Source organism: Myotis yumanensis, unplaced genomic scaffold (assembly GCF_028538775.1).
Source record: "Myotis yumanensis isolate MYYU_CA2020_CCGP unplaced genomic scaffold, mMyoYum1.0.hap1 SCAF_1, whole genome shotgun sequence".
NCBI lineage: Eukaryota > Metazoa > Chordata > Mammalia > Chiroptera > Vespertilionidae > Myotis > Myotis yumanensis.
In genome coordinates this window covers 9,779,727-9,807,704 of record NW_027223752.1, presented here as the reverse complement: position 1 = coordinate 9,807,704, position 27,978 = coordinate 9,779,727, and the positions used below count along the sequence as shown (strand labels likewise).

Genomic DNA, 27,978 nt, shown 5'->3' with positions numbered 1-27,978 from the left:
ACATGTTTCATGGAAACTCACAGTTGAGTTGAATATTCTAGAGCCTCTGTTGGGTCTCAGGCCGGGATCCCAAGCTGCCCACCCACATCCCCTCCCTAGCTGTGGAATCGGGGTGAGACTCCCCAGCAGAACGCCGTGGCCCGATTACTCTCTCTGCCCAGGGAGCTGCTGCTAACAGCCAACATTTTCCATGCCCAGCGTGAGGCCTGCCCCTTTCCCAGGCATCTCTGGGACCAGGTAATTCCCTTCCTTCATTTAGGCTCTTACCCGAACACATTTATAGCCGGGGTCCCGGGAGCCCTCTGGAGCTGCCTCGGTTGTTTGTATGAGGCAGAAGCAGGTCCCTGAAGCTCATGGGTTTTCTGAGCACTCGGTCGGTGATGAAGGAGGAGGAGGAGGGGGAGGAGAAATCCATTCCGCCTGCTGTTGCTTTTCAGAGAGTTGCCTCTAGCTCAGACTTCTTGGTGCCCTGGGGTTATGTGCCTCCATTCTGGCACCAGCAATTATTGAGCACCTACTGTGTTTAAGGGGCACTGTCTAGAGAAAAATGAGGTAGATGCAAATGCTCTTAGACAAGGCCATTTGTCAAACAGCCCTCGAAGGTGGGCACTTTGTCCCATGTGATTCCCAGGGCAAGGCCTCTGCCCTCCAGGGCTCCATCCTAACAGCAGCCAGATGTCTGAGGACTTGGGTTGCAAGTCACAAGAGCCCAGCCTGGACGGGCCTGAGCAAGTGATGGGAAACAGTTTGCTCCTGAACTGGGAGGTCCAGGGTGGGCGGTAGGTATGGCTGCCTCCAGGGGTCGCCGGTGGCATCAGAATCGGCTCAGCTCTCTTTCATGCTGGCTTTCTTCCCTGGCCGTCTCTGTCTACACAGAGGCCCTGGAAAGTCAGGGCTTGCATGTGACCACCTTTGGGCTTAGCAGAAAGAAACGTCTCCTTTCTCCAAAGTCCTGGGGCTGACTCTTTGGACCATTCACTGTCTCTGAACCAACCCTATGTCCCTGGGGCGGAACCGGCCCCACTCAAACCACACAGACCAGAACAGGGGAGGGTGTTGCCCGAGGAGGGCCAGGGCTCTAGGGTGCTGGCAGGACAAACAACAGGCGTCACCGTTATCAACTGCCTGGCACCCCAAGTGGCCAGCTCTGGGGCAATCCGGCTCTGACAGGCTGGCCTGCATTTGGGCCAGACGCCTCTGTCCTCTGGGGCACAGGGTGTATGGACACAAGTCTTCTGACCCGTGTCATCACCTGTCATCACGTGTCATCACAGTGCCCTCTTGTCACCCCAGCCAGAGACCTCATACTCCTCCCCCCGCCTTCCCCTCAGTCTTCCATCCCAGGGCTCAGGTGGCCACGGCCCTCATGCCTCTGTCCCTCCCTCATCACACCTTAGCCCAGCAACCTCTACCCCAGGTCCCTGAATGACATTAACAAGAAATGCCACAGGGACAGGTTTCAGCAGAGCTTTAGTGGAATCCGAGAGAGGGAACAATTACCTCTAATTCAGAAAGGTCTCTGTCTCCCCACCATCCGGAATGACATTTCTGAAACAGGCATCGGCAAGCGACAGCCCTCAGGCCAAGTCCAGCTCACCACCTGTGTGTAGATGGCCCGCGAGCGAAACGTAGTTTCTAGGTGTTTAAACGGTTGGGGTAAACTTAGAAAGAAGAATAGTGGGTGACACATGAAGATGATGTGGAATCTGTATTTCAGTGAACACGAATAAAGTTTTATTGGCACCCGCCACGCCCATTTGTTTATGTTACATATGGCTGCTTTCACGCCGCAGGGCGGAGTCCAGGAGCTGCAATGCAGACCATATGGCCTGCAAAACCTAAAATACTTACTCTCTGGCTCTTTACAGAAATAAGTTTGCCAATTGTTGGTTTAAAATGCGCTACTCCTGTCATTCCTGAGCTCATACATCTTCTAGGGCTCCCCGGGGTCACTGGGACACGGCTAGGTTCCTATCCTGCACTGAGGGTCCTCCTGTCTGGTTCCACCAGTATCTCTTTCCATTGTCCCCTCCCCTGGCTCCTCCCTCCGCCTTGGCTCCGGCAGCACAGAACTCCCAGTCTCCTGGCTCCCTCCCACCTTCCTGCCTCAGCATCCAGTTCTCCCTTTGCTAGAAAGCCTCTCTCCTCCTTCCTGGGGAGAAGCCAGGAAACCCTTCGGAGCCCAGCTGTCTCGTCTCCTGCTCTTCCCCCAGTCATCCTTTCTGAGTTAGACGTAATTGTTCCCTCTCTCGGATTCCACTGGAGCTCGTAGAGACCTCTCCCTATGGCATTTGTCTTGTTATAGTCACCACCAGCTACACATCTGTCTCCCCCTTCCCGGGTAGATTGCACACTCGGCCTGATTTATCCTGATTCCTTCGCAGCTTAAATCCTCCCGGCGGGTGGCGCTTGTCTGAAGGAATGAAAGTGGGGGTTGCTGCTGTTGCAGGGATAGAGCTGCGGGTTTAGAGGAACACACCGTGGGGCGGCGGCCCAGGCGCCTGGCAGGAGGGATCTAGGAGGCCGAGCCAGGCCCAGCAAGGAGGGGTTGTCTTTGCGCATGTCCTGGCTAAGACGGGTGAGAGATGTGTCCTTGTGGAAGGACGTGGATTTGGGTTGAGTTCACGGAACTTTAAGGAGACAGTGGGGTACAGGGAAGGGGGGAGAATCAGAGAGCTTTCTAGCATGTTCCTAGCCACCCACTTTGGGTAGCGAGTTCTGTGGGCGGGAAGGATCTGTGTTGAACAGCAGGTGGGTCGGTAGCGACACCGGGTGTGAGCGGAGAGAGTGGGCAGGACTGAACTCCCAGGAGGCAGGCGAGGCAGGTGATAGGGTTCCGTGGACAAGGACGACAGCCGCCATTTAACTCACCTGACTCCCAGCCCAGCATCTCTCGCCCCGTATGTCATTTTGGGGGAAGGAGGCCGTCCTGTGCCCTGTAGGATGCTTAGCTGCATCCTGGGCTCTGCCCACCAGAGGCCAGGAACACCCCTGTCCCTGTTGTGACAGCCAGAACATCCCCAGAGGTCACCTGGGCGGGAGGGGCACATGCCCCGCTGAGAACCACTTCCCCCGTGACGGCGTCGCTCACTTCCCGTCGTGGGAGACTGGTTTCTGCATTTGACCGGTACTCTCGTAAGACACTAGAAGGCTGCATCCCTGGAAAAATGGCCTCGGACTTGGTTGTCACGTGTCTGATTGTACGAAAAGTGTTTAAATGCTTCATCTCACTCTCTCCTATCACATTGTCCCGGACCACATGCTAAGCACAGCTCTAGACCCCAAAAAATCAGAGATCATTCTGTGCTCGGGGGGAAGTCACCGTGCGCTCCGGGATCTGTGTCACGTCCAGGCCCTGGATCCGATGTGTGTTAGTCACCTTGGGCAGTGACTTTGCCTCTGTGTGTGCCTACGCACACGGGGGTGGGGGTGGGTGGGGGGCATTGTTGGACCCACTGAGGCAAGGTGATGACTCGCCTCTCCTCAGAACGAGTTTGGGCTGCTTTGGGGATAACACCTCAGTGGAGCCTGCTGTCGCTCGGAATCCCCCTGGGGGCAGCTGGAGCCGTACTTCCCTGCTGGTCTCCTTAGTTGTTTCACCCCCTGGTCATTCCCCAAAGCTGCAGGCTGTGGGGCCAGAGGTCAGAGGTCAGGCTCCTGCTGGCACCTCGCTCTGCCAGGCTGTCCCTGGACGCAGGCCAGAGTCCAGGATGGCGTCTTTCCATGTGGGGGTCAACCTCGGAAGGTGAAGGCGCTTGCCTTCCGTCCTGTGGCCCAGAATGGGCTCGTAAACGATGGCGGATGCGGGAGTTTAAAGCCTTAAACTCTTGAGATGGAGAGACATCCCCAGCACCTTTCTGGGAGACATGGTGCTTGGTGTGTGTGTGTGTGGTGGCGGGGGGATGGGGGGTGAGAATTGAGAAGGGCCAGTGATTTCTATGGTGTTGCCATTTTAACCTAAATATAAGGTGTAGTGCACGTGGTGGAGGATCCGGAGTATTGGGCAGGTAAGTCGAGGGGAGCGAGGCTGGCGGGACAGGGAAGTATGCAACTGAGCTGAGAAGCACAGTAGCCGGGGTCTCGCCAGTGACCTCACGCTCCCCTTCCTGGGAGGCAGTGGGCTGGCTGGGCGGGAGCTGAGGCTAAAGGAACTCGCTGGACTCCCAGTCCCGTGTGCGTTGTCCGAGTCTTTGCTGCCTCACGGATCTTCATTTTGTTGATATTTTTGAAGAGGGCGGGAGGGTGGTCCTGAGAAGAGGTCTAAGCGGAGAAAAGGTCACAGGTGCAGGTTCCGTGAGCTCGTGTGGTTCCTCTTCCATTTTACTCTGTGACTTGATGAAATCTCCTGTTTGTAACAGCTAGTAACCCCCGCAAACCTCACAAGGCTTTGTGGAAACGAAGGAGCGAAGTAATTTTCCACCAGCTCCCGGAGGAAAGCCAAGAATAAAATCCAGGCCCTAGTGGCTCTTTGTCGGAAATGTTTTTAACAGAAGCAGAGGGTGAGGATTAGCACAGAACTTAAACAGAATGAGGCAGACTTTTTGTCCCGATCTAAGGAAAGAGGAATTGTGTGTCCAAATTACAACTGTCAGTCACTCTCCTCCCTGCATTTGGCATCCCGTGGCCACCTTCTCTGTGTGTCCGCCTCTCTCCTCATAGGTTCCTAATCCACTATGACCCCACTTTAGCATCTGCAGAGACCTCATGTATGGCCTGAGTTGTGGCCCCTCAAAATCCGTATGTTTGAAGCCCTAACCCGCAAAGTACTGGTATTTGGATAGAACACTTTTAGGGAGATAATTAAGGTTAAATTGTCAGAGGTCATAGGGTGACCCCTAACCTGATAGGACTGGTGTCTTTATACGAAGAGAAAGGGACCCCAGAAGAAGGACCAGCAAGAAGGGGGCCATCTGCAAGCCCCGAGAGAGGCCTCCCCTGCTGCCATCTCGATTTTGGACTTCCAGCTTGCAGAACTGTGAGAAAATAACTGCCTGTTGTTAAGCCCCCTCCCGCAAGTTTGTAGTATTTTGTTTCGGCAGCCCCAGCAGTCTAATATACCTCGTTTCTAAATAAGGCCCTGCTCTGAGGTTCCTGGTGGACATGAATTTGGGGGGGGGGGACACCATGGAACCCATCATGGGGGCATATTTAGCTTTCTGTGGCTGGTCTTGAGTTAGAAGCAGACACGAACAGTGGGGAAGCTGCGCCGCATGGACCGCGTCCTGACCCTCTGGGCCAGTCGTTGGGCTCTCTGGATAGGCCGTGGGTCAGAGTTCTGTTGTCCTGTGTGGTCTGGCCGTTGCCCGTTTGGACGTTCAGGCTCTCGTCATTCTGCTGCTAAGCAGCTGTGATGCTGACTGAAGCACCTGAGCTCTCTGCACTCCAGTGTTCTTCCTCCCCTTTAGCGTGGGAGGCTGGGCGGTCCTCCGTGGGTGGGACCAGGGTGCTCAGCGTCAGGGCAGGGAGAGAGGTGGGGACGGCCAGGATGGCGTAGGGCATGTTGCCCCAGGGATTTTGATGAGCCCATGTTCCTCCTCGGTGGAGAGCCGTCGGACCAGCCTTCAACTCCACGGTGGTTGCTCCTGGAGAGAGCGATCCTTCCGCTGGGTCTTCCAGTCCTACTTTTATTTTCCCTGTTACTTCATCTCTTTTGGAATGTGCTGAACGATAGAGAGAGAGAGAGAGAGAGGATTTTAAATTCCTTTTCATGCTGATTAAACCAACGACGTAATCTCATTGTTTTGACTCTTGCCTGGGACAGGAGGGTGGTGGTGAAAAACCTAGACATCCCCATTGTTGCCCGTGAAAGGTGCAAAGTTCTTAAGTTACCTCACATCACAGAATGGCAGGCATTTTTTTGCTCTTGGTTTCTGGCCCTTGGGTGGCTCCTACGACACGTCAGTGAAAATGACAGAAATGTGAAGTTATTTAAATTACTTCCCAGCCTTCCAGTCTAGCTTTCATAGTTTCAGAATAAATGTCAGGGTTTAGAATGCGGGGTTATTTTTAACCAGTGTAGACAGCAAAGAGAGAATGGCATGTTTTGGGGCAATTTTACTCCTTTTTGAAGAATTCAAATCACAGTTTATATCCCCCGAAGAGCATCGACTAATTGAAAGGTTTGCGAAAGCTGGGCATGTAATGGGAGGGCGTCTCGGTCAAGCTCTCCCACTGGGAAGGTGGTGGCTCAGCACCGAGCAGGGAGGTGGTGGGTACACAGCCCTGCATGTCTCAGAACCCAGAGAAGTGCCCACCGCAAAGAATGAACCTTACTGTGTGTAAGAGAGCTGGGTGGATGAATGGACAGATGGTCCTTCATTCATTCATGCATATGTTCATCCCTGTCCAAATGGGAAGTGGTCAGTTTGATGAAATGTTTCAAGGACATCAAGGAAGGCGAGTGACAGGTTCCGTGGGTCCATGGGTGATGAACACGCCTGCAAGGGAGGGTCCTCTCAGCGGAACTGGCCTAGAAGATGCCATGTGGCCCTAGCTGGTTTGGCTCAGTGGATAGAGGCAGGTTGACAGCGGAGAGGGAGACACCTGGGAGTGAGGAGAGGGGTGTGTCTAGAACCAGGAGTGGTGGAGAAGCCAGTTCTGGGCACTGAGGTCCAAAGGAAAGAATCCCGGGGCCGGGGGGGGGGGGGGGGGATTGGCCGCTGAGCGGTTTGTAGCTTTTCCTCCCCTCCTCCCCCTGCTCCCCACCTTCACCCCATGAGAGGGGCAATGCTGGGATCATCCCTGGCTTCCCGGCTGGGCTCCACCTGCAGACACGCCTCTTCTCCCCCACCCCTCGCCCCGGGATTTCTGCAGCTTATCGGCTTAGGCCTCCTGTGCGCACCCTGTAGATTCCTCTTTGTCTCTGGTGGGGATTTGAGCGGCCGGCAGGCTCGGCGCCTCTAGACTTGCAAGAATCTCACCCTTGAACGTGGATGGGGCTTTGGATCTCAGCAAACCCCCGGAGAGGAGAAAAAAAGGTTTCTCAGGAAGCTGGGATTTAAACCGCATCCACACCGAGGTGGTAACACAGCCCGTCTTTCCTCACCCACTCTCTTCCCCACTAAACTGGCTTTACCTTCTCTTTTACCTTCACAAACCAAGGCTGCTCCTCTGGGACAGTGGGGCCAGAACGCGCACTGAGGGAGGAGTCTGTGAGTCAAGGTCCTTACAGCCTGACCGGCTGAGTGTCGTGCAGACGTTCCCTCTTGTTTAATTCCTGCAGCAGCCTGGCCCGTGTAGGGGAGGGAATTGCCTCGAGGTGTTAAATAACTTGCCAAAGTCATGACAGAAATAAGGAGCAGAGGCACTTCCTGAACCCTAAGTCACCTGCTTCTAGGGACCGTGTGCTGAGCCCTGCACAGGCGTCTGCAGTAGAGTTGTTGCTATTGGTGACAAGGAAGGGGGAGACAGAGTTCTGGCCGTGCGTGCCCCATGGCCTGCACCCCCAGCACCAGTTTCCAGGGGGGTTGAACCCCTGAACTGGGAGTGCACTGGTCCCAGTTACCAGCTGCTGCCTGGGGAGGGCAGAGTGGCCACCTGCCTGCTTGCAGCCTTTGACACCCGGTAGTGGTGACTGTTTCATGACCTCAAGTGGCCACGGGCCGCGGCTGCAGAAATAAAGGGACAGAGAGATGAAGTGACTCAGCCAGGGTCCCACAAGCTGGTGGGTAGTTGAGCCAGGACTCTCTCCAGGTCTCCTGTTGGCCAGTGCAGGGCGCTTTCCAGTCGTGTTCGACCAGCCCCTGACCAGGGAGGGGAACAAGGGGTCCCTGTGAGTCCTGGCTCAGGTGGCCCGGGGCCTTGAGCCGGTCGCTCTCCGCTCTGAGCCTCATCGGGAAAGCAGGAACGTTTTTGGCTGCAGCGCCTGCCTCAGGGGTCAGGATGTGTCCCGAAGACTTGGGTGGGCACAGAGGGCGAAGGGGCATTGGCAGCTGGCAGCGCTGCTGGTTACTCGCTGTCGTTGCTGGCAGATTAGGGCCTGAGCGGCATTTGCTCCCCTCGGCAGCCTGCAGCGTGCGCGTGGGGCCGCAGGGCCGGGTGCTGTGGCTGAAGCAGAATTCTGTTCCCAGCAAGGACAAAGCCATTTATAATCCATGCTCCCTCCCTGCCGGAGGCCAGAAGATAATGTCCTCGAAGCAACAAGGCAGCATTACTTTATTCTAATTTTCAAAGCATTCCCAGGACTGGATAAATCACCAGCGCTCAGAACGCTGGTTTGGAGAACCAGGGGCGATCTCGAGTTTTCATGGCAGAAATGCCTGTCGATCCCAGACAGTTAGTTACATCATTTCTCCTGGAAGCAGTGCTCCCTCCCTGAGCCGGCAGACCTTGCAGCGGATCCATGACCTTCACCTGACAGAGCAATTCCGTTGCATAAATTTGGTCACAGGGAAAAAAAAAAACCACACACACAAAACACCAGAAGTGAAAGAATCTATATTTCATTAAATTGCGGCTTGTTGTACAGTGGGAGCGTTTTCTGGGCGTGTGGGGAGCAGATGTTTTCTGTGTCTTATTGGGAGAATCTAATCTTAAAAACCAGAAGTTTCCATATACAGGAGAAACCATCACTTTCAGAGCTTGGGGCCAAATGACGTTTACAGAGAAGGGATTTTTTTTTCTGGGAGTTTATTTAATAAGCATTTATCAAGCGCCCACCACAAACCAGGCCATTCTAGTTTGTTTATGGGATTTCTGAAGCTAAGGCAAGCATTCTAATAGGACGAGCTGATACATATTGTTAGTTGTATTAGTAGTTTACCATTGTTTATTCAATGGACTTTTAAGGTCCATTGAGGACCTACTGTGTGCAGCCTGGCCGAGGCACAGAGAATGCAGTGCAGGGCAGTGTGGATCCCTGATTTCTAGAAGCTTCCGGTCAAGCTGATGTGATGAGGAAGGATGTTGGGGTGTGGGGTGTCTGACGGGGGACCCGCAGACACGAAGTACTTATCCATTGGTCATCTCGAATGGGGGGTGCGGAGGAATGATTCCTTCATTACCCAGGAGTGTTCCCGGGGCCTGAAAGGCAGACCTGGTGCTCAGACACCTTGTGAAGGGTCATGGGGTGTCAGGGATGGTACTGAACCCCAAGTGTTTGATTTCCGGCACAGAGGGCTCCGCAACTCGCAGGCTGCCCACCACCCCGGGTGATGAGAGTGGCAGTGTCCACCCGGTAGGGACATGCCTGGGCCGGAGGAGGGCCGACGCGTGGTGTGCGATGACCCAAGATGCTAGTGGAAGCACACCTGGCACCTGAGTGGACCTGAGGGGGCCCAGGGACCAGGGACCAGGACCAGGGCTCTGGGCCCGCCCCTCTCCCTTGCGCCACCTCAGCCCGGGTCCTGCTCTGAGACCCGCCCCTGAGCCTCAGCTCCCATTCAGCACTAACGCTGCCGTGTCCTCTTGTCTTCCAGCCATTCACGAGTTCCCCACAGACCTGTTCTCCAATACGGAGCGACAGCACGGAGCCGTCCTGCTGCACATCCTCGGTGTAAGTGGCCCTCACGGGGTGGGTACTCCCATGGTTCGGGGGGTGGGGGCGCAGGTGGAGCCTGTCCGCAGAGCACGGCTGAGCCACAGCATGTCCAGAGTCATGTGCAGTCCTTGTCAGAGCCTGTGAGGGGGGCAGATGCTGGACCCCAAAGAAACAAAGTCAGGGATGTTAGGTGACGTGCTCCGTGTCACCTAGTGCGTGGCCCGAGCCAAGACAAGAATCTGGGTCACCTGGTGCCTCATTTTCTGCTTCTCGAAAATGGGCATGACAGGGTCTTTCCCAGACGTGTACGTGCGAGCGAATGTAGGCTGAGTGCAGCAGGCCTTGCCTGGTGCCTAATAAGTGCTCTGCGCGTGCTTGCCGCCATGATCCCCCCCGCAAATCTACCACCTTGCAGGGCTGTAGCGTAAAACTCCGGTGCACTTCTCAAACCTCCCCTGTACTCAGACGGGCCTTGATGCCCAATGGTGGCGGGGAAGCAGCCACTCGAAAAGGAATCGTGGGTTCAAACCCACGTTATGGGTGAAAGTCGCTCGTCTTGGGTAGGGGTAGGCGAAGCACAGCCTGTGGCCACCGCCTGTGTTTGTACATAAAGTGTTATTGGAACACGGCCGTTCCCATTCATTTCTGTGTTGTCAGTGGCTGCTTCTGCTTCTGTGGCAGAGCCGAGGAGCTGTGACAGAGACTCCATGTCCGTGGAGCCACCAATAGTTAACTCCGGGTCCCTGGGCAGGAAAGGCCTGCCAGCCCCATTGTGGTAGGAAGGTGGCCACCGGATCAAACACAGCACAGTTTCCTCTTGATTAGGTTCCCGACCGCTCAGCACCATCTGCTTATATATTTAAACCCAACCAGATATTAGTCTTTGCAAGAGATAATTAAGAAAGTAAAAGCTGGGGTTCTCACATTGGTAGCAGCCCGCAGTGGGTAATGAATGAGTGAAGTTTTAATTAACAGGATGCGCCGTTAATGGAAACGAAGGTTAGAATGAAGATCGTCGGCAGATTTTGAATGACAGGCCTGTATATTATTTCTGTAATAGAGTTATGATCTTCCTAATTTCTCTGTGTTTATTTTTTGTTTTTTCATGCACTCCCCCCTTCTTCACTAAGAGAGTGTGAATTCAGCCCTTAGTTTTGTTGCTCTGCCTCATGCTTGGCATTGCCGAGACAAAACCTGGAACCACAGAGCCCCTCGGGAATTTTGTGGGAACCCTTTAGAGCAGGGATTGCCAGACCATAGCTAGAGGGCTCATTCCAGACCCGCCTCCTGTTTGTTTGGGTGTTTTTCAATATATCTTACTGGGTTTTTTTACAGAGAGGAAGGGAGAGGGATAGAGAGTTAGAAACATCGATGAGAAACATCAATCAGCTGCCTCCTGCACACCCCCCACTGGGGATGTGCCCGCAACCAAGGTACATGCCCTTGACTGGAATAGAACCTGGGACCCTTGAGTCCGAAGGCCGATGCTCTATCCACTGAGTCAAACTGGTTAGGGCAGCCGTGGGCAAACTACGGCCCGCGGGCCGGATCCGGCCCATTTGAAATGAATAAAACTAAAAAAAAAAAAGACCGTACCCTTTTATGTAATGATGTTTACTTTGAATTTATATTAGTTCACACAACACTCCATCCATGCTTTTGTTCCGGCCCTCCGGTCCAGTTTAAGAACCCATTGTGGCCCTCGAGTCAAAAAGTTTGCCCACCCCTGGGTTAGGGCCTACATCCTGTTTTTATAAATAAAGTTTTATTGGAACACAGCCACACCCATTCTGTGGCTGTTGTTTTACAGCAGTAGAGACCTCGAAGCCTAAAATACTTGCTGTCTGGCCCTTTAAGAAAGGGTTTACTGACCCCTTTTTTGGAGGAAGAGAAGGCCCCAGCCGTAGAGCCAGCTTCAAGTGAGGGGAACAGTAGCCCCTCCTTGGCCCCCCCCTTCTCTCTGGTGTCTGAGATCTCAGGGGAGCGAGAGGCTCCGGCCTCGCGGAACACCCTCTGCCTGGGAGACAGTGTTGGGGGGGGATTTCTGGGGGTGTCAGTTCAAGTCAGGATCCTGAGATTTGTAGTGGGGTCTCTCCCGCTTCACTCTCTTCCTTTATCTGCACCCCCAGTATTTGTTTCATTTTGCTTCCTCCGAAAGATAATCAAATCCAGGACGGCCACACCTGGACGGCGGTAGACACCTGCCCCAGATGCCTCGGCCACAGCGGACGTGTCTCCTGTTTATTTTAGTTGGTCGTAGTTAGTAACTGTGAGGTTGTCGGAGTGTCACGCTGTTGTGGGTGGAGCAGCCCAGGATGGCCCCCCTTTGCGCACAGGGCGCTCACGTCACATTTTCTTTGCGAGAGAAGTGGCTCTCCCCAGTGCTGAGGGTAAAGTCTCATCTCTTTTCGGTGGGTCCTCATCCTTGCCTCTCCCTCCAGCCTCCCCTCCTCCATTTCCCACCTCACTCTCACTGTGTTCTACCTGCACCAGGGACCTTGCAGTTCCTCACATGCATCGAGCGCACGCCTGCCTCAGGACCTTTGCACGTCCTCTTCCCTGGCAGTAAGAGATACCTTATTTGCCGATTTGTTTGTTCCCCACGAAGCTAAGTGACAAGAGGCAGAGGCTTTTATTGGTGTCCTCACCCTGCATCCCTGATGCCGAGCACAATGCCTGGCACCTAGGAGAGCTCAGTAGAGCTGCGTTGGGTGGACAGGGCAGGTGAGGGGTGCTGGATGGAAAGTCATTCTGAAGCGACTGATCTGTTTTCACCCTGTCTTTAAACAGATGCAGACACTGAGACCTAGAGATGTAACTTGCCATATAACTCACATGGCAAAAAAGTGCGAGCATCGGCATTAGAATCCAGACTCTCTGTCCCATGAACCTCTCATTGTCAATGACTTGTGCCAACATCAGGTGGCGCCCCGGGAAATGCCAGATCTCAAGAAACGGTGCCTTCACTAAAACTAGAGGAAAATCAGGATTATTATTTTTAAATTCTTAAAATGGTGATTTTAAAACATTTTGATTGATTTCAGAGAGGAAGGGAGAGGGGGAGAGAGAGATAGAAACATCAATGATGAGGATCGAGCCCACAACCTGGGCATGTGCCCTGACGGGAATCAAACCATGACCTGCTGGTTCATAGATCAGTGCTCAAACACTGAGCCATCCCAGCCAGGCTCAAAATGGTGATTTTAAATGCTTTTCCTCAAAGGTTAGGTGCTGCCTTTCGAGGGCATACACTGCTGGGAGAGCTGCTGCTTTAAGGCGAGAGGACAGAGCACCAGGCCGTGTGACCTGGGTTTCAGTCCCCTCTGCTGCCCAGCAAGCACTTCTCTCTGGGCCTCAGTTTCCCGTTTTGTCAGTGCGGGGATTGAGGGAGTGGAGTCAGTCTGTGTGGTGCCGGAACTTTCCTCTAGGCCTGCCTGTGTGCCCCGCCTCTGCCCGCAGGCTGGTTTGGGTGTGATGGGTGCCCGGCCGTGCCTTCTCGGTGGCAGGTGCCCTTGCTGACTCTCTCTCTGTCCCGCTTCCACCGCAGGCTCTCTACATGTTCTACGCCCTGGCCATCGTGTGCGATGACTTCTTCGTTCCGTCTCTGGAAAAGATCTGCGAGGTGCGTGGGAGAGACTTGGGACCTGCGGTGACGCCTGGGAGGGGCTGGGGTGATTGTGGCACGTCGGTGCCTGGCCGAGGGGGACAGGGAGCGCCTGGCAGTGCAGCCTGGCAGGCCGATCAGTGTCGCCACAGCGAAGTCTCACTCTGAAACACCCAGATTAGACTGTGCGGGCAGCCAGCGTCCTTTCCCAGACTTGGCAGAAGAACGTGCTCCCAGTGCGTAACCGCTACCAGCATGTCTGGCTCCAAGGCAGGCAGGCCCGCTGGTGCCGCAGTTAAGCCAAACCTGGTTAGTTAGGGAGCATTTGCCATAACCAGGTGTCAGAGGCTTGTACCAGGTGGGGACCTGTGTCCCAGGGGAGGAGGCGGAGCTGCAAGGGCAGGGAACACCCTCTGTCCCAACCTTGGCAGGGTGACATTTCCTCCTTTTAATTATTTCGTTAAGTTTCCACTTCCTTCTTCCTAGCCACATACAAGACCCCAGTCTGTTTCTATCCTGCCTTAGTCTTGGCTTCCAGTCAAGGAAGGAAAAGCACCTACTGTGTGCAGACTGCTCAGGGCTTTGCCACACTTTACCCACATGAAATCTCCCAGCTGTTTGAGACCATATTGGGGTGACATTTACAGCTGGGGACATGGATTGTTAGCAGCAGGCACTTCGGTCCTTTACCCGGGTGCTGAGCAAAGATCAGGGACTGGCTACTTGACCTGGGTCCCCTAAATAATGAGTGACCCGGATAAGTATGCAAAGGCTTCGTCTCACCTCCCCTGGCTCCCTCCGAGGGAGCCACGTGCTCACCTCCAGATGGGGGAGGGGTGGGATTCTGGATTGAGGGCTCTGTAGAGTGGCTGAGGGCCTGTGCTCTGGTCCAGGGAGGAGACGCTGCCAGGGGAGGAGCTGACTGCCCAGGTGTCCATTCAGTGCGTCCCCTGCCCCCATGTCACAGCCTGAGGGTCTGCGGTCATTTCTGTTTCAGAAACTCCATCTGAGTGAAGATGTGGCTGGAGCCACCTTCATGGCTGCGGGAAGCTCAACGCCTGAGCTGTTTGCTTCTGTCATTGGTAAGAAATCCCACCAGCCAGAGACACAGGATCTGGAGAGAGCCCAGGTTTGGTGCCCTGACAAGTCAAGGCATTTCTCAGCTCAGGGCCTCAGTTTTCCTCATCTGTAAAATGGGAGAGCTGGAGAGACAGGAAGTACATTCGTGGTTCCCTGGGGTGGAACCACTAATGGGTGGAGCGGGGGTGCTAACGGGTGCAGGGTTTCCTTTTGGGGTGATGAAAACGTTCCCAAATTAGACCGTGGTGATGGTTGCACAATTCTGTGACTATGCTGCAAAACACTGAATTGATACTTTAAACGGGTGAATTTTATGGCATGTGAATTATGTCTTAAATAAACTGCTCGAGAAAATGGAAGAATTAGAGCCTGGCCTTTCAGGGCATCGCGGCTGTTCTGTTTGCTAGTGAGAACAACTCCTCTTGGGGCGGGGGGGGCAGTCAGGGGGACACAGACCTTGCAGCCAGCCTGGGTGTGCGGACGGGGCAGGATTCGTGCCTTTCCCTTGCAGGCGTGTTCATCACCCACGGAGACGTCGGGGTTGGGACCATCGTGGGCTCTGCCGTGTTCAACATCCTGTGTATCATCGGCGTTTGCGGATTATTCGCGGGCCAGGTCAGTGGTTTCTCTCCCCTCAGGAAGTGACGTGAGGGACTGCAGTGGGGAGACCCAAGGCCCAGCCTTGGCCGTGGCCCTGACCCCCGAGGCTTTGAGTGAGCCTGTCTCCTCCTGCCCTGAGCTGGATTCTGGAAGTGTTTGGGGCCCTGGGCCTCCCGGCAGGGAGCACGGAACTGGCCTGTCCTTAATACCCACCCGCATCTTCCTGGTGCTCAGGCCACAGGAAGCCGGTGGGGGTGGTGTCCTTAGACTTGACCTCAGAGCATTGAGCTCGTGGGTAGGCCCTGCTTGGCCGAGGGAGGCAGAGGAGGGTAGCCAGTTACCACCAGGAGGTTCCAGCGTTGGGACGAGCCAGTGCCTCTGGCCTCCGCCTCCACATAGGGCTTTGCCGTACAGCCTGCGACTTGGGAGGAGCAGGGGTGGCTTTCCCGTCACTTACGAGCGTCCATTCCATGGCTCCATTCTGTCGCCAGAATCTGATGGAGAGCACAGCACAGCCAGGCGCATTTGTTTCGGGTGGCACAGTTAGGAGGAGCTCCGTGGGCGTGTCCCTGTGGGGCCTGGGGGGGGGACCCCCCCCCCAGCAGCTGTACCCGCTCCCTCCCCCATCTCTCCAGCCAATAGCCGCTGACAACCCTTTGCGCGCAGGTGGTCCAGCTGACGTGGTGGGCCGTGTGCCGAGACTCCGTGTACTACACCCTCTCTGTCATCGTGCTCATCGCCGTGAGTGCCCCTCCCCCCAAAGTCGCAGGCCCTCCCCCCCCATCTTTGTCCCTGGCCCTGTGACCAGAGAACCCCCAGCACCCAGTCACTGCAGTCGCTTTGACCAGCCGTCTTGCCTGTGCCCACTTGTCCCCAGAATCTCGTCCCTGACTGACCCCTCGCATCTGGAGCAAATCCAGGGACCACCTTGAGGGCAAAAAGGCCTCAACAGAGCCAAGCACGTTGCATGGTCCACGCGGTTCCCCTCACACGTCTCCTCCGAGGCCCTGGGACCCTCACGCAGAGCCCGTTTTCTGAGGAGCCGAGTTCCTGGGGTCACACTCACTGCAGAGCAGAGCAGAGAGGCAGCTGGGAGCTGTCGGAGTTGGCAGTGGGGTGGGCGGCCGGGGGTGGGGGTGGGGGGGCAGAGGAGATGAAACGGATCCCTGGGGCTTGCTGGTGTGTGTGAGGCTATCCCTGTGTCCCCCCCCCCCCCACCCCCCCCAGGGGCTGAGGTCACATCATGGCTCATGACTGTGAAGCACATGACACACAGTCAGGCTACTGCCAAAGAGTGTGTCACCCACAGGGAAGCAATTTCAATCCAAAAGGAGTTTTCAAGGGCAGGTTGTATTCAAAGAGGGCAGATGGCGTGGTGCGCCCAGTTGTTAGGGCATGCGCCCTAGAGCAGTGATGGCGAACCTTTTGAGCTCGGCATGTCAGCATTTTGAAAAACCCTAACTTAACTCTGGTGCCGTGTCACATATAGAAATTTTTTGATATTTGCAACCATAGTAAAACAAAGATGTATATTTTTGATATTTATTTTATATATTTAAATGCCATTTAACAAAGAAAAATCAACCAAAAAAATGAGTTCGCGTGTCACCTCTGACACGCGTGTCATAGGTTCGCCATCACTGGCCTAGAGTGACAGTTCTCAACCTTACAAGATCCAGCGCCTACTGTGTGTGACGATCCTATCCCTTCTGTTAGTGATGTCACTGTGCGCGAAGTTTCCCCCAAACTCAGTGGCCTAAAGCAACAAGCGCTTATTACTCCGTTTCTGTGGATTGAATTCTGGAGTGGAGTCTTCTGGCTCAGGCTCCCTCACAGGTGTCGTCAGGGGTATAGTCACCTCAAAGCCCTCTTCCCCCAAACCCGCGTGAGAATCCACTCTCAGAGCCGTGTTGCCCCGGGCAGCCCAGGGCTTCCAGAGTGAGGAAGGGAGGAGCCAGGATGGAAGCCACAGTGTTTGTGACCTGATCCCGGGAGTGACCGCCTGTGATCACTGTTTCTTAGGGGCAAGTCCTAGGTCCAGGCTGTGTACGCAAGGGGAGCATGAGGTCAGGCGGTGGGATCGTTGGGGCCACCCGAGAGGCCTCTCACACCCCGGAAAATGAGTTGTAGATAAAATAATTTACCTGGACGTAATGAATGAAAACCAGCCGTGGCCGGTGTGGGTCAGTTGCTTGAGCGTCGTCCCGTGCACCAAAAAGTTGCTGGTTCAGTCAGCGCACATGCCCGGGTGAGGGTGCAGTCCCCAGTCGGGGTGCATGTGGGAGGTAGGCCACGGATCAATGTAACTCTCTCACATTGACGTTTCTCTCCCTCTCCTTTCCCCTCTCTCTAAAATCAATACAAACATATATTTTTAAAAAAAACAACCATAACGCTTAAACTATACAGGACAAGGAAAAGTAATTTGTAACAAAAGAACACATTTTTCAGTGTGTAAAGGTTTTGTCAGGAACCTGCTAGAACACCCGATGATGTAATCTGCTCACCCCGCACACACACACACACACACACACACACCCCCCCCATGGACAGCAGCCTGACAACTGTCAGCTCAGACCTAGGCCCGTGTGCTGGGCTGGCCCTTAAATCCCTGAGTGGTGCCGACATCAATGACATGATTTCTCAAAATCATGAACGACTCCCGATAAAATCCTAAACGAGCCAAGTACAATCTCCCCCCCGTGGCATGACAGTTACCTCACTTGAAAATTAAGTATTTACCTAAACCATGTAAAAAAAACAACAGCTCTAGGCTCCCGTATTTTATTTGTTTTTGTCATTTACCTGAATATTTAGCAGGACGCTTAACACTTGTGCCCAATGTGAGGAAACTCCAAGAGAACCGTTTCCCGCATCCCAGGCCTCTGAAAGCCAGGGGCCCTCCTGGGGTTGTAAAATCTAAACATAGCTCCCTGAGTGTCCCGAAATTTCCCCAGGTTGAGTGCCACTTTCTCAGAGCCTTGAGTTTGGGGAGCCTCCCGGCGATGCCCGGCCAGGACGACCCTCTCAGAAGCGGCACCCCAAAGCAGCTCCTGTGTGTGCCGCCCACAGGACGGCCGGGAGGGGGGTGCGGTGGGCCCAGGTTCAGATAGAAGCCCCTGGCCTCTGCTGGCGTCCCCTGTGGGAACCTGTGTGTCTCCAGGATCCGATTGGTGGGGGTAGCCCCTCCACCTACCTGTCCCCATTGGGCTCGGCTGGGGTGCTCACAGGCCACTGGTCACTATTTCTCTCCCACACTGATGTTCCTCTCTCTCCCTCTCCCTTCCAGTGATAGATAACTAATAGCATCCTCTGGGCCACATGGCAAAGATGCAGGGTGGGGTTGTTGGGCAATGTCAGTGCCCAATTAGGTAACCATGGAGTCCCCCGCCCTTGCCCCCTGCCTCCCTTCAAACGGTACAATTGGGTCTTATGCCCCCAGAAGTTCCCAAGGGTTTACTCTTTATTTTTCAGAAAATAACACCCCTTCTCTCCTATACATGCAGGCACCATAGGTAGGTAAGTAAATAAGCAGGCAGATAAGTAGGCAGGTAGGATGGATGGATGGATGGATGGACGGATGGATGTCTTCAGTTTTGAAGATTCGTGATTGCAGTAGCTCTGTTCCGTTACTGCGGGCCAGCCCCTGCCAGGTTGGCCCCAGCCGCTACTTGGACCATAACGAAGCACCGGCCATTTCTCTGAGAGGCCCCAGCTCTGCGGGGCTGCAGGTTGCTGCACCTGCTGACCGGGGTTTCCCCTAAGGCCAGGTCACCTTCTGCAGTCCGGGAGCCCAGAATGGAGAGGGGCCCAGCTTCCTGTGGAAACGCAGAGGAGTGGCCGCGCTGGGTGCTGACAGGCCTGTGTTTGTTTTTTGCTTTTCTGTTGTGTGTTTTTTTTTGAGTAAATATGTCCCCCTCCTTTCTTTCTTTTGCCTTCCAGTTCATATATGACGAAGAAATAGTGTGGTAAGTTTTTAAGGTTTGTTTCTCCTCCTATTTTGTTAGCATCCTTATTGGGTTCATTGAATCTTCTTCAGAATTATTTTTACAAACAATAAAAGCTGCCCAGGTCAGAAGCATCTCAGGCTTATGAACTTGGTAAAAATAAAAAGGGTATGATTCTAAGTCAGCGGTTCTCAACCTGTGGGTCGCGACCCCTTTGGCGGTCGAACGACCCTTTCACAGGGGTCGCCTAAGACCATCCTGCATATCAGATATTTACATTACGATTCATAACAGTAGCAACATTACAGTTATGAAGTAGCAACGAAAATAATTTTATGGTTGGGTCACAACATGAGGAACTGTATTTAAAGGGCCAGAAGGTTGAGAACCGCTGTCTAAGTAATCATGCCTTTATTTGTCCTTTCAAAGTGACAAACATGGTTTCCCTTACTATTCCATCCTACCAGACACCAAGATACAGGATAAAGCTAAAATGATTCAAACAGTGCGGTATTTTGCACAGGGAGATGCATAGGCCAGTATGGAACCGAGAACCCAGTAGTAGGCCCATTTCTGGCCTGGGAGATATGGTAGGTGTCATGCATGACAAGGCAGTGAGTTGGGGAGGGGGTCTCAGCTGCTGCTGGGACCACCAGGAGTCCATGCAGAACAAGATACCATCAGCTCTGTCCCTCACCCCGTAGGGAAGGATAAATTCCAGGTGAGCGAAAGTCCTCACTGTAAAAAGCAGCATTAAAATAACATAGAATAAAACATAGGGACTCACCTTCATGACCTTGAGGGCGGGAATGATTCCTTAACTAAGATACATACAGCGCAAACTTTGAAGAAAAGGTTGTTGTTTGCACTCTCTAGAGCGTGACTGTATCTTACCTTCGTATAAGCCGTAAAAATGTCTTCTGCATGACAGTCAGAATCTGCATCCTGCGTGTGACTATTTGCGGGGTATATTCAGGAGGCCTGTTGTGAGGGGCTGCGTGCTGTGGGCCCAGGGAAGCCTGGTGCTGCACCCCCCCCCCCACCCCGGCCCCTAACCTGCCCTATGACCCAGGAACCTCCCCGATCTCCTTTTCCTCACCTGTGGATGGAATTGGGGGTGGGGGTCAGATCACCTCCAAGTCCCTTTGTGGCTCTGCTGGTCCTTGGGCTCCTGTCAGCCAAGGAAGAGCTCCCAAAGCGATGCTAGCCCATGCCGGGCACATTTAGATGTACGGACACACTAATGCTGTGTGGCTCCTCAGAGGCTGTGGTCAGAGCTACAGAAACCCACCGTGCCCGGAATTGGGCACTGCACACACGAGACAGCGGTGTTTGCGTGTCTCGAACGACCCTGCCCTACTGTGCACCCAGGAGGTCCTATGCCCCCTCTTAAGGCAGTTCTCAGGGCCCCTTTCCGCCTGCACCCACAGCTTCTCTGCTCCGTGGCCAGAATCTCGGGTGATCATGGGGCCTCTTCGTGTCAAGTCTCGGTGACTCCTGGCTTCTCCCCTCCGAAGTCCTGGGATGTGGTGGCCCTGGCCCTCCTTGTTCTGGTAGCAGGGGGACCCCAGCTGAGCCCTGCAGCCCCTTGGAGTTGAGAGATCCCACCCTCAGCCTTCTCTCTCTGTCACCCAGACAGCTTTAGTGTGCGGGACAGCCCGGCTGGGGCACACACCTGCGTGCCTGGGTCCCGGGTGCTGGGCCAGGCGCTGGGCACGGGGAGGGACACCCGCTTCACCCTCTGCACGGTCACGCCCAGCCTCCCGCGCGGGCCTCTCTCGCTCTAACCACGGCCTCCTTTCTCTCTTTGAGGTGGGAAGGCCTGGTGCTCATCATCTTGTACGGGTTTTACATTCTGATCATGAAGTAAGTGCCCTTTCTCTTCTCCTTCTGGGCTGTCTGGCGCCTTGATTCACGTCTAGCCTCTGGCCAGCCCCAGTTCTCTGGGGGACACCCCACTGGGGAGGCCGGAACGGGAGGGAGATGTGCAGACACTGTTTTGGGGTGCTGTCCACACCAGGCCAGGGGAGTCAGGGCTGGTGGGTAGAAGACAAAGCCACTCCCAAACAAGTAGCACACGAGGACCTCTCTCCCACCCCACTCCATGCCCAGGGTGACCACTTTTTTTTTTTTTGCTATCTATATAAATCTGGTAAGTCAATTCCACTCTTTTCAAAAGAGCTAGGCAGCCTCGCTTCTGCCCTGCGCTTCGTAAAATGGCGCTTCTCAGGGCCGCTGCCTCATGCGACTGCAGGAGGCGCCACTCACAGTGTGGAGGATGCAGACACAGGGTCCGGGATTGTGGCCCCATGCGAGCTGCCCAGGTCAGAAGCATCTCAGAACTCCCTACCAGGAATATTATCCGGCCGTTAAAAAGGAGGGGATTCTGTCAGATGCTGCACCGAGGGTGGACCTTGCACACATGCGGAGTGAAAGGAGCCCGTCACCAAGGGACAGATAGTGTCTGATGCCGCTTGCATGAGGTTCTTAGGAGAGTCACACTCACAGAGTCAGAAAGCGAGTTAGCGATTCCTAGGTGCTCAGAGGAGGGGTGATTAGCCACAAATGGGTCAGTGGGCGAGGAGTTCTGTTTGGGGTGCTGAAAAAGTTATAGCAATAGTGGTGACTAGTTCCCATTGTAAATGTCATTAATGCCACTGAATTGAGTGCCTCAAAATGGAAAATAATTAAAGTAGCACATTTCATGTTGTATATGCTTTTCCCCATTAAAAAAAAAAAGGAAAAGAAAAAACTGCCCATGAGGTGAGCCATATTCAGGTTTTATCTTCTTGTTTATATCTCTGCAGTTGGTTAAAAAAACAGCACTGAGTTTTATTAGGCTATGAATCAAAATGTTTTATAAAAATGGGGGATGACCGGTCAGACTGCAGGAGAATTGCCCCTCAAAGATGCCCTCTCTGAGTGCCTTTCAGCGAGGGGGGCAGCCTGGGTGTGGGCCGGGGTGCTGCTGTCAGTGACACGGGGGAGTCCCAAAGACTCAGCCGTGGGAGAGAGGACAGGCCCATCACGCCTCCTTCGAGCCGCCCCCGAGGCTGAGCCGAGCTCCTTTGCTCCGGGCAGGCCTCTGCCCCACAGGGAGTAGGCACCCGGCATTTCCTTGAGCTGAAGGTTTTTCACGCCCCCAGGAAGCCCACACACACGTCAGTGGGAGCAGGGCCGTCAGACTGCGCATTGTTCTCCAGTTCCTGTTAGGAATGCTGTCAATGCGGTTACAAAGCTTTGGCTCCCCAGGTCCCTGGTGGGACAGTCCAGGGCCACCTGACTGTGTGCGCAGGGGTGTGAGGGGCGGGGGGTGCCCAGCCCTCTCCCCTGCCAGGTCTCTCCCGCAGCTCTGACCTCCTCCTGCCTTAACTTCCAGGTACAATGTGAAGATACAGGCCTTCTTCACAATCAAACAAAAGGCCATTGCCAACGGCAACACGGTCAGCAGCGAGCTGGAGGATGGTAATGATTACTGTGGTAGTAGCTCTGATGACCCTTCCATGCCATTGCTGGGGCCAGGTAAGGCTGAGCAGACAGGAGTGGCCATGTCGTGCAACCACTGTCCCTTCCCTTCCTACACACATACCCTCCCTCTAAATCCTCACTCTCTCACCTGTGGTCACAGGACCCTAAGGGAGGGGGGTCCGTGATGGAGATGTTGCTGATTGGCATTTGCTTAACGGAAGAACATGTCCACAGTCACATCCCTGGGATTTCCCGGGGCCACTGTAGGAAGACCCAAGGCCTGCCTGGCTTGTCCGAGATGCAGGAACTCACACCTCTATCTCATGTCGAAGGCCAGTGACAGGAAGCCGAGGACTTGGGGTGACAGAGCAGGCCTGGGTCCCCCTAAGTTCCTCAAGGCCCGGTTCTAGAGGACTGTTCTGGAGAGACCTCTGGCCGGTGCCCAGAGGAACAGCAAGGCCGGGGCAGGCGGGCACAGCGCTGAGCAGGAATTCCCAGACCGTCCCCGAGAGCCTTCCCCAGGGCCTTTCCCAGGGGCTGCAGCCCGGCCTCCAGCTTCTCTTTGACCCCCTGGTCTGGATGTTCTGGTCTCTGGGAATGGCCCTTGTCCTCTCTTGTCACTTGTCCTAACTGTCTACTGACCACTTGCTGCTTTAAAAAACTCCTCTTAATCCAGCCAGTTACCACGTGGGGCAGCTGCCAGGAAGGGGCGGGAACTCACTCCCTTCCTCACCCAAGGCCAGGGTCAAGCCTGAGCGGGTTCCTATGGGAAAACAGGCCTTAGGCCGTACCCTCGAGTTCCAGCCACGGAGCTGGTGAAGCTCAGAGGCGGGCCTGGCCACCTGAGGGCTCTCTTCCCTTCTGCCCGTGGCCCTGGGCAGGTCAGCCCTCTTTCAGGCGACTCTAATTCAGTGGTGGGACCAGGTGGTCTGCAGGAGGCTGTTTGCCTGTGTCTGGGACGTGGGTCCAAAACCTATACCCCTTGGCCCCTCCGAAGTCCTCCCCCTGCAGCGGGTCAGGCTCCTGCTGCCTCCCCTGGGCACCTCGGGCAAGGGCGCTCTGTCCATCGCCGGTCCTGAGGGCTGACTCTCTCCAGCGGAAGGAGAAGCCTCCTGGGCTGGGGGTGCAGGTGTGGCCAAGGCCACAGCCTGGCTGCCAGAGGCCCACCTGTGAGCCACAGAGAAAGGCGGCCTGCAGAGCCGGGCTGTGCCCAGGCCTGGTTCTTCATGCCCTGCCCCAGGGGAGAGCCATTTGCAGGGGAGGAGCCCTGAGGCTGCTGTTTTTGGATTTTAGCTCCATAGACAGTGGCGGCCAGGTCCCCACACAGTCCCCCAGGACAGGCCGATTCCCGTCCGGGACATAGTGTTCCCGGGGCCTCTGACCCTTCACGGCAGAGAGAGATTCCAAGTGGTGAGTCAGCGCAGGCCGGAGGGAAACGCCTGCTTCCTCAGTGCCAGCCTGAGAGCTACCTACTGCCCGTGTGGCCGACAGAGGAGGCCCATCCCCAGGGCCCTGGGTTTTCTCGAACTTGTGCAAATTTTTCACGTCGCATTTCATTGCTGCTCAAGAAAGCAGAGCCCAGGCCAGCAAGCAAAGGGCCCCAGGACCGAGGCAGGGAGGCCCCGTGTCCTGCCCCTGCTGGGGGTCCAGCCTATCTCACTGGTCTCGGGGGGTCCTGCATGCAGCCTGCCAGCCAGTGCCACCTTGACCTCTGCCTGGGCTCCCTGTGGGCCTCCCCTGGCTGCCCCGGCCCTGGACTCTGCTTGGGCTTGGAGCAGGGAAGGAGGGGGCGCTACCGGCCTTGGCTGAACTGCCAGTACCACTGTGCAGCCACCCTGGGCTTGGAAGCACTTGATGGGCAGCACCAGGTCAAGGTACTCAGGGCATCAGGTGTCACACTCTATAGGCTCCCTCACTGGGAGCCCAGCTGTCCCCTGAGGCGGTGCCCAAGTCAGGGCTGGTTCTGCGGTTCTGCCGGCTTCCACAGGGTCCGGAGCAGGGGGGTTGGGGCTTTCTTGCCGCACAGAGGGGCGGTGGGCACACGGGCTCCTACTCCTCGGAGTGGGACGGGGTCATGGGATTCAGCCAGGAGAGGGGCCGTCCCGAAGGCCAGAGGCCCCGAGCATTGAGACCCCCGTGGCAGCAGCCCCTCTACTAACCCTTCAGTAACCCCCGCACCCCGGCCACCATCGAGAACGCTGCCCCAGACTCGGCATCCTCTGCGCACTCCTCGCCTCTGGCAATCCCTGTCGGCCTCTGTCTCCTTACCTCTTCTCTTCTAAATTGTAAGTAATCCGCTCGCACCCAAGCGATAACACGTGCAGTAAGAACACACTCACCGGCCCAGCGCACGCCTCGCCAGAGGTCAGTGTCTGCTTCTGACACGTGCATGGCCCTCCGGCTCTGTTTCTAACCCACACGCCTCCTGTCTGCTGAGCCTTGCTGCTGTCGGGTGAGGGTGCGTGTCTCGTGTGCATTCGTTCCTGTTTGTGCCATTAACTCTCCTGTGGGCTCACCCTGACCACTCCTGCTTTCCCCATCACCGGGGAGGGCACTCCTGGGGACCCTGTCAGCGGGGAGTTGGTGACCCGTGCAGAGGGGCGGGCATAGCTGCTTTCACAGCCCCTGGGAGGGAAGCCACCTGTTCTGTGGTCCTGTCACCAGGGTCCTCGGGGCTCTGGAGTTAGATCTCAAATCCCCCAGGACTCCGGCCCTGAGTGTGTTCAGGGAGGCGGCGGGGAGAGGTGTGAGGCCTGGGGAGATTGGTTCTTCAGCCTCATGAGGAGAGAAGCATAGGGTCAGAGACACCGGCCTCCTGGCTGGAGGGTGACAGGTTCACTAGAGACGCTGGGCTCGGCCAGCGGCCCTCCGTGTGCCCTCAGCAGGCAGGCCGCCCTCCCGGGTCTCAGTGGCCTCGCCCAGGGCCCGTGCTTTGCCCTGGCTGCCTGCCTCAAGGGGAATAAAGTTCAAAGCATCCTTCTGTGCCGGTGGGAGGTGGTGCCTCAAAGACAGAGCAGGTGGCCTCGTGAGAAGTTCAGAGCCAGTGCTCTCCGGTGCTTTCCAGACTTTTCCATCCCAGGGGTTCCTTGGAGCCTCTGTAATCAGGAGAGAGCAAGGTCCCGTCACAGTCATGGCGGGGGGGGCGGCGGGGAGCTGCCCAGGGAGGCTCAGAGGAGGGACGGGAAGACCCTTGCATTAGCCACATTGGGTCCCAGAGGAGAGGGGGCACATGATCCGATCGGGAGCGATTTTAAGGCAGGCAGGAGAGGGGGGGCGCTGATGGCAGGGGGGCTGGAGGTGGAGGGCCTGACCGGGAGAGGGCCTGTAATGGGGGGACCACAGGGCTGTGTCTCATTCTTCAAGTTGGCAGGTGGTTCAGCACCACCGGCCACTTGACTAGTGGGAGGAGCTGAAGCTGCCGGGACCTCAGCCCGAGAAAGAAGTCTGCACCAGAGGGGCAGGCAGGCAGCTGCCCCAGCACTTAGGAGGTGTCCCCGGGGGGACCTCGGCATTGATCATGGCCTTGTGCTCAATACAGTGAAGGAGGAGCCACGGTACAGCAAAAGCCCGGTGGTGATGGTGGACGAGGTCATGAGCTCCAGCCCGCCCAAGTTCAGCTTCCCCGAGGCGGGCTTGCGCGTCATGATCACCAATAAGTTTGGGCCCAGGACCCGGCTGCGGATGGCCAGCAGGATCATCATCAACGAGGTGAGCCTGCCTGAGAGCACCGTGAGGGCGGGGGGCCTTGGAGGAGGCCCTGGCTTGTGACGGCACTCCCTAGTGCCAGACCCCCCAGCGCGTCCTCGGCCAGGCGGGCGTGTAGCGCCGTACCTGTGTGAGGAAGGAAGCCCGGATGTCACCGCAGTAGCAAACGACCTGATCGGGAGTGAGGGTAAGGCAGCAGCAATCAGACACCACGTTGAGATATTTTACTAAGTGTTTGTCAAGCACTAGAGCGAAACTAACAGGAGAAAGGCCAGTCTGAAGTAGGGCTTGTTTCTTGAAGATGTTCTCGAGGAAAAAGAGAGAGAGAGGGAGAGATCTGAATACACAGCTGTTCTCTATGCATAGAACAGCTCTAGAGGGAAACTGAGGCACTGGTGGGCAGCAGCTACCTTGGGGACTTCTTTTTTCCTGTCTGCAGGTGGCTTAGGAGTGTCCATCGGGGGAGCCGGCAGTCACTGTGCTCAGTGTCATGGGCTGGGTTGTCAGGTTGGCAGTAAGGAGAGGAGGCCAGGCCTCTGGCCATTCCCGAAAGGCTTGCTAGTATTGGTCCAAAAGGAAGTGAGCGAACTTCGGTGGATTCCAAGGTCCTTGGGTCATTCACAGGCAAACCATCCCAAGGCCTGTGTTCTAGAAACCTCCGAGGGCTGTGTGCATGTTGAGGAGCCGTCTGACACGGTCACGTCTTGTTTGTCTTGCCCCCGTCCACACAGAGGCAGAGACTGATCAACTCAGCGAACGGTGTGAGCAGAAAGCCACTTCAAAACGGGAGGCAAGAAAACATCAAAAACGGGAACGTTCCCATGGAAAACCCAGAGGACCCCCCGGGGGAGCAGCAGCCCCAGCCCCCACCCCCGCCGCCACCCCCGGAGGCAGAGCCGGTGGAGGCTGCCTTCCTGTCCCCGTTCTCCGTGCCCGGTGAGTTCCCAGGGTGCGAGGCCCTCGGGCCGTGCTGCCCGGGGTTCTGCCAGGACACTCCTGCCCCCAACTCTGCCACGGGCTTCAGGGGCTTCATGTTGAACACAGAGGCTCGGTGTGGGAACCAGGGCTTCCTGGGGTTTCTGGATTGGAGCCTCCAGGGCATGCTGGTCACACCTACCCAGGGCTCTTCCTGAAACTCAGGGCCTGGTTCCCAAACCGAAACCAGCGGCCTGGGGTGAGGTCTGGGACTCAGCATTTCCAAGCCCTCTCTGTGTCCGGGAACTGGCCAGGTCAGGAACGCTGCTCCTGGCCGGCACCTCCCAGCCTCCTCTCCCCTGAAGGCTCACCCAGAGAGTGACGGGTGTCTCCTCACTCAGGTTGCAGAGGGCCCAGCACAGGGGCTGGGGCCCCCAAGACCTCCCTCTGCTGACCAGCGGCTGAGGGGATGGACGTGAGTCTCGGCCCTCACCTCACACCCCGGCACGTCGGCGCACCCGCTAGGACCTGTGGGAGCACAGGGCATGCGCAGCCAGCTGGTCTGGTGGGCTGATGGTCACACTGTAGTCGGTGGGAGCTTGGTCTCTGGGTCTGGACACTGAGAGTAAGGGGGTTGATCTCCTCTACACCCCAGGAACGTATGTGAGGTTACCCGTTTGGACACACAAGCAGGATCCTGCGGTGGGGATGGGGTCTGCCCCACCTCATGTATTTTAACTTTCACATTCATAAGAGGACCACTTCCCTGAGCACCCCACAAAGCCCGAGCCATCACATGGCCAGCACCGTCCTCTCCCGAGTCCACATGCGGCCTCGCACAGGGACTCTGGGCCGCAGTCACAGAAGGGCTTTCGGCTCCTCGGGGCCTGGAGCCCAGGTGCCAGGGAGGGCCAGGCGGGGCTACAGCCACCATCCAGGACTGAGCCGTGCTGGCCCCGGTGGTACTGAGGACCTACCATTCTTAGGTTCTGTCCTCCAGCCCAGGAGGTGGGTGGCAGGTCCCCATTTTACGACGTGGAGCCTGATGGGGCCTCAGCCACCACCTCCATGGGCCACTTCATCTGAACCCTGGTCCTGAGGCTGCCGCTGTCCAGGGCTCTGCAGGGACCCAGCGAAGGGACATGCCCGTGGCAGCTCTGATTCTGTAAAGTGAGGTGGCC

General features: G+C 55.9%; 1 protein-coding gene across 2 annotated transcripts in view; it reads left to right on the top strand.

The window, feature by feature from the left end:
* Positions 1 to 27,978, top strand: part of LOC139009373 (sodium/potassium/calcium exchanger 4) — a 119,948-nt gene that overhangs the window by 73,400 nt on the left and 18,570 nt on the right. Inside the window, exons 3-12 of one of the 2 annotated variants that reach the window (XM_070413645.1) lie at positions 9,417 to 9,493; positions 13,026 to 13,100; positions 14,080 to 14,164; positions 14,674 to 14,777; positions 15,429 to 15,503; positions 18,705 to 18,730; positions 20,522 to 20,575; positions 22,089 to 22,231; positions 25,716 to 25,885; positions 26,614 to 26,818. In XM_070413645.1, the coding sequence (XP_070269746.1) occupies positions 9,417 to 9,493; positions 13,026 to 13,100; positions 14,080 to 14,164; positions 14,674 to 14,777; positions 15,429 to 15,503; positions 18,705 to 18,730; positions 20,522 to 20,575; positions 22,089 to 22,231; positions 25,716 to 25,885; positions 26,614 to 26,818 (1,014 nt within the window). The remainder of the gene's footprint in view (positions 1 to 9,416; positions 9,494 to 13,025; positions 13,101 to 14,079; positions 14,165 to 14,673; positions 14,778 to 15,428; positions 15,504 to 18,704; positions 18,731 to 20,521; positions 20,576 to 22,088; positions 22,232 to 25,715; positions 25,886 to 26,613; positions 26,819 to 27,978) is intronic. The other variant, XM_070413656.1, reaches the window with a different exon arrangement.